General features: G+C 55.5%; 2 protein-coding genes across 3 annotated transcripts in view; both read right to left on the reverse strand.

Moving 5' to 3' along the window:
- Positions 1–1157: 1157 nt before the first annotated feature.
- GJB4 (gap junction protein, beta 4, 30.3kDa) lies at positions 1158–3736 on the reverse strand. Its single transcript, XM_011955365.1, has 2 exons — positions 3691–3736; positions 1158–2548 (listed from the first exon to the last, which is right to left on the reverse strand). Exon 2 carries the CDS (start codon positions 2228–2230, stop codon positions 1430–1432), a length of 801 nt encoding a protein of 266 aa, XP_011810755.1. The 5' UTR covers positions 2231–2548; positions 3691–3736; the 3' UTR covers positions 1158–1429.
- Positions 3737–5280: 1544 nt separating this feature from the next.
- The window catches only part of GJB5 (gap junction protein, beta 5, 31.1kDa), a 3520-nt gene continuing 702 nt past the window's right edge, over positions 5281–8098 (reverse strand). Inside the window, exon 2 of one of the 2 annotated variants that reach the window (XM_011955363.1) lies at positions 5281–6463. In XM_011955363.1, coding sequence (XP_011810753.1) covers positions 5618–6439 — 822 coding nt within the window. In that variant the 5' untranslated portion in view covers positions 6440–6463 and the 3' untranslated portion in view covers positions 5281–5617. The remainder of the gene's footprint in view (positions 6464–8098) is intronic. The other variant, XM_011955364.1, reaches the window with a different exon arrangement.

The raw sequence follows: 8098 nt of genomic DNA on the forward strand, positions 1-8098 counted from the left end.
TGACAAAGGCCCGAAGAATGACACCACGTGACGTGTCTGCCTGGGGAATCGGGAGCCCTTTGGTATTACTGGCAGGTAGAAAGGAGGAGGAAGCTGGGATGAGAGGAGCAGGTCAGCGGGGGCCACGCTGAGGGCATGGGGCTGGTGATGGTGGAAGAAGTTTTAAAGCAGGAGGAATGACATGGTCAGTTGCATAGAGGGGTTCATCACTCCATCCCTGTAGCGGAGGCAGATGGGGGAGGTCCAGTAGGTAGTTAGGTTGTCGTAAGGAGAGGAAGAGCAGATTCAGGTGGCATTTAGGGACTGGAATCAGTGGGATTTGGTGCCAGTGGGGATGTGGGGTATGAGGGACAAGGATGTCAGGCTTGTCCCTTCCCCTGGCTTGGGCAGCTGGGTGAATAGCTGTGTCCTGCATGAGATGGGGCGGGGCATCTTCGAGGGGGCAAGTCTGTGGGGAGCTGCTGAGGTCAGCTTGGGAGTGGCGAGCATGAGATGCCTGGGGGCCTCCCAGGAAATTGTCTAGTGGGCATTTGGTGGGGCTTGGAGGCATGTTAGGGTGGAGGTGTGGTTCTGGGAGTTGCCAAAGTCTGAGTGGTGGTGGGGTGGGGGAGAATGGAATGGGGAAGTTGTATCAGTGAAAAAGAACATGAAATTCCATATACTCCAGGATCCACGAGGGACCTTTCAGTTCAGGCACTCTCAATGGGCCCTGGCCTGTAGGATGTGCCTCTTGGGCACCTTCACAGACCCCCATCCCTGGCTTGCTCTCAGCCCTGCCCCTCCCACCGTCAGAGGGGACTCACCTATCCGGGACCTGTGCTGGGCAGGGCTAGGGAGGCCCAACCCACGCTCATTCCTGTGATGGGCGCTCACTGAGAACCGACTCCTGCTGGGCACAGAGTCTCCTGGGGTTCCTCTCCTCCGGCTTTGGCCAGCTGGTTGCAGAACCAAGAGGCCCCTGGAGTACCCTCTGCCTTTAGGCACTCCCCACCACGTCCTGGGGGCACACTCTGTGTGTGTTGGGGGTGATGGGTGAGCCTGGATCTGAGGTTCTGGTGCTCAGGTGCTCACCGAGTTGTCTTGGCATCCTCTCTGAGGTCCACCTAATCCCCCCACCCCCGTTTTCCTATCCGCCACTCCCCATCTGGTCTGCAAAGTACTGGGAAAATCATATTTATTAAGAGGTTTGGCATACACTATTGCCATATACAAAATCCCCACCAACCATCAACCTCCCTCCCCTGAGGCTCAGGACCCAGGGACCAAACTACCCACCACCTCCCACATTGGCCCCTGGGTGAGCTTCCTGAGCCCCCACAGCCACCCTTCTCACCACCCTGCTACGGCAAGGATGCCCCTGCCCCTGCCTGTTTTCCTGGGTGGCCTCAGGTTAGCGGGACCTGGTGATCTTATCTGCTGATCTCGAAGATTATGGATACCGACCTGCATCCACTGGGGCTGACCCAGCCTTTATTAGGACAGAGTTCCCATCCTCAGGGTGCCCTCCCTGGGAGAGGACATATGGTGGGCATGTGTCGGGTAGGCGTTCCCGGCACCGAGACCGCCGGTGCCTGGGGCTGAAGATCTCCGTGCACCTCTTGCCCACCAGGTAGAAGACCTCACTGAGGTTGAGCAGGATGCAGATGGCAGCTGTGGTCACCATGAAGTAGGTGAAGACCTTCTTCTCCGTGGGCCGGGAGATGTAGCAGTCCACAGTGTGGGGGCAAGGCTCCACGGAGCAGGCCACCACGCGGGGCATGTCGTAATCCTTGTAGAGGCGGTGGAAGATATAGAGGAAGCCGGCATCCACAGCAACCTTGAAGATGAGACTCAGCAAGTACGTCCACCACAGCCCGCCCCGCTTCTTGCTTGGGTTGTCGTACAGGGACGGGGCATTGGGCCCATGTTTCAGGCGGTACTTGCGCTCCTGTTCCTCACGGTAGGCCACGTGCATGACCACCAGCAGCGAGGGGCACGTGACCAGGATGAGCTGCAGGGCCCAGAGGCGCACGTGGGACACGGGGAAGAACTCGTCATAGCAGACGTTGGGGCAGCCGGGCTGCTTGGTGTTGCAGACAAAGTCCTTCTGCTCATCATCCCACACCTCCTCCGCTGCCACCACATACACCAGCACCCGAAAGATGAACACCACAGACAGCCAGATGCGGCTCAGAGCCGTGGAGTACTTGTTCACGCCACTCAGGAGGTCCTTCAGAAATGTCCAGTTCATGCTGGCTGTGTCCCGGGTACTGCACGTGGAAGATCTATACTTGGGTGCTACCCACCCACTCAGGCCTTGGGAGCCTTGAGGCCTGGAGGAACCCAGAGATGGGCACGCTTAATGCTGGTGCGGTGGAAAAAATCTTTTCACAATCACCGTGTCATCATGTCCTCACTCCCAATAACTTGGCAGGGTAGGGATTGCCCCTGTCCCCATTTCACAAAGAGTAAGTGAAGGCCCAGAGATACCCGCCCAAGGGTCCACAGATGGAAGTAGCAGAATCTTGCACTTTGGCCTTCGGGTTCCAAAATCAGGGTCTATTTTATTCTACAAGGTAATAGATACATGTGAAGACAATCATCCTGCATGGACATGCCAGCCAACCTCTATTATCCCATGTTTCAGCCCATGACTTCTAAAGAGATTGTGGGAAGGTTTGAATTGGACGATCTGCTCTCCCGTCAGCTGTCAGGGCTGGGCCAGGGCAGGAAGGGTGGGAACGTACCCTTATCAGTTGTCAGATCTATCCCACTTTTACTGAACACCAACAGGAGCCTGGCCCTGTGCTGGGGACGTTCACATCAGTCCCTTGGTAAATCCCAGAACAATCTTCATCCTTACTCCTTGCCTCTGGCTCCAGGAAGGTCTCAGCCCTGGCATTCCCTCCCAAACTAAACAGAGGTGCTTTGGAATCACGAGGACTTGATATCATCCCTGCCAACCCATGTATTGATGCTGGGGCCTGAAGGCTGATTTTCTTGACCACAGTGGGTTCCTCTGGAATTCCAACCATTCCAGCTTTAGGAAGGACCGAGGATGGATTCTGTCATGGTCTGGACTCCCCATTTACTTTCTCTCAGGGCACCCCATCCTCCGTCCATTTAGTGGCTGTTTGCTAGCCGCATTTCCATTATTTCCTCTCAGGCCCCTGTCCTGTGGACTCCGACCTCCACGCCCCCTTGTCTGGAGTCCCCATCAGGCCCCATCTCCAAACTCTCCCCTCCTTCTACCCTCCTCCCTCCCTGTCCCCAATCACTGACTCTGCTCTCAGCCTCTTCAGACATCGTGTGCCTGGGACATTTTCCAAGCAAGAGGTATCGCCTGTACCCAAATGGTCTATTCACCTGTCTTACTTTTTTGCCATACTGTCAGCTGCTAGAGGGCAGGCTCTTCACCTCTGTCTCCCTAGCACCCAGCACTGGCCTGGCCCAGTGGACACACAATAGATGTTTGTTAAACTGAACTGAAACCCATTACTTCCTGATCCCCCTCTTCCCTAATCTTCTGTCCTCCCTTAGGTCAGCCAGGACATTCCTTCTCCTCCTTGGCACTTCCCTGGGGATCCTTTAGGGACCCTGAGCCTCTGACTGCCTCCCTGAAGCCCAGCCCACAGCCTGAGGTCCCTTGGATATCCTCAGCTCAGCTGGTTGCTTTCTTCTGGCCAGCCTCCTGCCCCATTCAGTCCTCACCCTTCTTGGGTCCAGTAGCTCCTCCCTTGTCCTTGGGCTTGTCTGTCTTCCTCAGGACCTCCTGGAGGCAGCTTTTGTTCCTCACTCCCTTGCTGGGTGGGGCTTTCTGGGCCAATGAGCCAAGCGAGAGTGATTGGGTGGGCAGGCAGGAGGGCGGACTTCCCCGGGCACATATTCAGAGCAAACACCTGTGGCTCTTCTCTCCTGGCCCACGCCTCCTCTCTAGCCTGGCTGGGCATGGCTGGGCCTGGCTCCCAGCCAGGCAGGTATGTGGGTGAGACTACTCTGTGGGGTTCAGGAGCCTGACATCATTATGCCCAGGCCTAGGACAGCACCAGTGGAATTGACCCTGTCGCCTTCCCGTTGCCTCCGTGCCCTCTCTCCTGCCCTTTTCCTGGGAAGCCTGATTCTGAGGTCCTCAGCAGCTGACATCTACGGAAAGGGGCAACCATAATTTAGTGCAGGAATGCATCCCATGCTGGTGGTGGGATATTTCTGGGATTGGAGCCTGGGAAGCTCTTGGATTGTGTAGGGGATGGGAGGGGTCAGCTATGACTTTTCTTTTCTTTTTTTTGAGACGGAGTCTCGCTCTGTCACCCAGGCTGGAGTGCAGTGGCCGGATCTCAGCTCACTGCAAGCTCCGCCTCCCGGGTTTACGCCATTCTCCTGCCTCAGCCTCCCGAGTAGCTGGGACTACAGGCGCACGCCACCTCTCCCGGTTAGTTTTTTGTACTTTTTTTTAGTAGAGACGGGGTTTCACCGTGTTAGCCAGGATGGTCTCGATCTCCTGACCTCGTGATCCGCCCGTCTCGGCCTCCCAAAGTGCTGGGATTACAGGCTTGAGCCACGGCGCCCGGCCAGCTATGACTTTTCTAGACCAGGGCACCCACAGCCCTGGTGGAGGCAAGAAATGCAGGTCAGCAGCATGAAATGCCCCAGTTAGCACAGGGCCAGACACAGCATTGCTGTTCTTCCTCTATGGGTCCTGGGGAAGGCCTATAGGGAAGCTGGAGTGTGACCCCACATATGCTGGTGGGGGGCCTGGGACCTGTGTTCCGGCTGGGACGGTGAAGGTTAATGTGCAGCTAGGGAGGGGCCTTCTGCCTCATTTCCCACAGGCATTATCGAGCACTTCCTAATACCAATGATTAACATTTATGTGTCCTTTTACAGCTGGCTAACCCCGTCCACAGCCATGAGCTCATCAGTCCTCAGCACAACCCCACAGGCTAGGTATTATTAACCAATTTTGGAGAGAAGCTGAAGTTACTTTCCCAGAGTCCCGGTGGAACTTGGATTCGACCATGCATTCTGAGTTCATGAACTTTCCACTGCAACGTGCAGCTCCCTGTGGACTAAGCTCCATTCTCTCTGCAGACAACCCACAGGCCTAAACTTGCCATGGGGGATAAAGGCTAGATGGGAGCATGAGCAAGTAGCACGTCCCCTGGAGTACTGGGGGGCCCCCTTTCTGGAAGAGAGGATGCCTCTCATCAGACTGGACCAAGTGCAGCCCTTTGCGGGGGCAGAGAGATTGACACCATGAACACGTGAGGGTCACAAAGGCCGCACAACCAGAGGGCACCTGGAACCAGCAAACGAGTTGACTTTTATTAAGCCCTGACAGTGGGCCAGACACGATGAAGGTGCCCGCATGTGTGTTCTTCTATGAATGCCCTCCTCCCTCCAACCCTGGGCAGGAAAAGGAAACCGAGCTGCAGAGCAGAGGGGGACTGGCCCAATGCCGTCCAGCTGGGGCAGGTGGCTGGAGCAGAGGACTAGGAATTAGCTCCCAGAGCGTCTGAATCCTCTCTCTTGCGTGCTTCTACCTCACGGCTTAGCTCCCCCACTCTCAGGTTGTACCTACGAGAGAGGCTTAGAGCCTCCCCATCCAGGCCCAACCTGCCAGCCCAGTCCAGGCAGCTGCTCACAAGATGGTTTTCTTCACATGGTCTCGGGGGCGGTCTGGTAAGAGAGGAGGATGACTGTCTGAGCCCAGAAAGAGGAGGTCACCCGAAAGGAGGTCGTCTTGTTTGCAGGAAGAGGTGGTGCCATGTGGGTGATGACCTGTGTACATGGCTCGGGCTTTCCTTGCTGCCAGGCACTCGTGGCACCTCTTGCTCACCAGGTAGATGAGCTCCACGAGGTTGAGCAGGATGCAGATGGCAGCTGTGGCCACCATGAAGAGGGTGAAAATGTTCTTCTCCGACGGTTTGGAGATGAAGCAGTCCACTATATTGGGACACGGATCTGCGTGGCACTTGACCACAGGAGGGAGGATATATTTGGGGTAGAGTGAGTGGAACACATAGAGAAAGGCGATATCCACGCTGGCCTTGAACACTAGGCTGCAGATGTATGTCCACCAGAGCCCGCCCCGCTTCTTGCCGGGGTTCAGGTAGAGGCGCCCACTGTTCTCCCCATGGGCTTCTCGGTGCCTCTTCTCCTGAACCTCCCGGTAGGCCACATGCATGACCACGAGCAGGGAGGGGCACGTGACCAGGATAAGCTGCAGGGCCCAGAGGCGCACATGGGACACGGGGAAGAACTCGTCGAAGCAGACGTTGGAGCAGCCGGGCTGGAGAGTGTTGCAGTCGAAGTCCTTGTGGTCGTCACTCCACACATGCTCGGCCGTCACCAGGTACACCAGCACGCGGAAGATGAAGACCAGAGACAGCCAGATGCGCCCAAAGGCTGTGGAGTACTTGTTGGCCCCATTCAGGAGTCCCTTAAAGATACTCCAGTTCATGGTGGACCCACGCGTCGGCTGCTACTGCATGGAAATGAGAGCAACAATTTCCTACATTTATCACAGACTCGCTCTGAGCACTTTGTAGAAATATGTCATCGCATTTCATCCTCACTAGAGGAGCTAGGTTCTACTACTGTCCCCACTTTACAGAGGGAGGAAGCCGAGGTTTAGAGGCGTTATACAAGGTTGCATAACTATTAGGTGCAGAGCTGGGATTTGAGTATAGGTAATTAAGTCCAGAACCCAACTCTTACCAATAAACGTGGATGAGGGCAGGTCCAGGGAGCCACTCATTCCTCCCAGGGCCTGAGGCTCTGGTCTTGGGGTTCCGCAGAGTGAAGACGTACGGACTTGGGACATTCTGCCTGCTCCTTCTGTTTCAGCCCTGGCCCTCCTCCTCAGGGGGCTGAGCCTTGAGATGGTTCTCTCCTTTCTGAGCACTGCTGCCTCTTCTCAGACAGCCCCTTCCCCGGGGAAACCCTGCTCTTTGTTCTTTTCTTGGCTCAGAGATGGGACTGGAAAGGAGGCTGGAACCTGGTCCCCAAGCCCCCATCTGCTCTAACACTCTGTAATTAGCCAGGCAGAGTCCTGCTCAGTGCCACCCATCTGAAGCATGCCAATGCAATCCAGCTGAAAGCTAAAGCAGGCAGCAATAAATTCTCCTCATGCAGTCGGCTGCCTAGAGTAGCCTGGTGTTCCAGTCTTTCCCAAACAGTGTTCCCTGGAACCCTGTCCCATAGGTTGGCAATAGGAGAAGTGAGAGAAGAGGATTCTGTGTCAAGAAAAGTTGGCCAACGTTGGGTTTAGTAAAGTTAAATAGGGTTCTTCTGCTCAACCGTGCTAAGAAGCTCACTAATAAATTCACCAAAAGAGGCATGAAATATGTGGCATTGCCCAAACTCCTTCGCCCACAGCAGCCCTTTCCCTCCTTTTATCAGCTTGTGGAACAGCCTTGTCAAGACATCAAGTGGGAAATGCTGCTCCTGTCAGTTCTGCTGGTGAATTTGGCCTGATGAACTCACAGAATCAGATTCACCTCCAGGTAAGGACCGTGACTGCTGGGCCAAGTAAGGGGTCCCCACTTCCTCACCTGCGAGTCCCCTGCCTGACTCCTGGGGAGTCCACTAAGACCCATGCACTGTGGTTTCGGCCAACGGTGCACCCTGGGACCCCAAGGAACCTGCCTGCCTAGTCGCTAAAGGGCTCATGACGGTCTTCCCGTGCTGGTCCAGGCTGAAGCCCACCAGGCTGTCTCGAGCCTCCGCAGAGACAAAGCAGAGGAGTGATAACAGCCAATATCCATGAAGCATTCATGCCGTGCCGGACACCGCTCTAAGTTCTTTGCATGAATCACTACATTATTCCTTCACAGCAACCTTAGGAAAGGGCATATTTTTTATTCCCAATTTACAGATGAGGAAAGAGGAACACAGAGGGATTAATTAACTTGTTCAATGTCACACAGCTAGTAAGTGGCAGGGCTAGGATTGGAACCCAGGCAGGCTGGCTCTAGAGCCCACCCTCCGGGAACTGCCCAGCCTCAGGCGTCAGACCCTTTCCTCAAATTTCAATGAGCTGCCTGCCTGTTTGTGTGCAGACGGATTCTGTCCTCCCCGTTGTGCGTGGATCCTGGATGAGGGGTGGCTGGGGGTTGGA

This window comes from Colobus angolensis, unplaced genomic scaffold, assembly GCF_000951035.1.
Source record: "Colobus angolensis palliatus isolate OR3802 unplaced genomic scaffold, Cang.pa_1.0 Scaffold4, whole genome shotgun sequence".
NCBI lineage: Eukaryota > Metazoa > Chordata > Mammalia > Primates > Cercopithecidae > Colobus > Colobus angolensis.

Excerpts from the sequence above, each read along its gene's own strand:
- GJB4 (XM_011955365.1), bottom strand. The coding sequence starts at position 2,230 with ATGAACTGGACATTTCTGAAGGACCTCCTGAGTGGCGTGAACAAGTAC.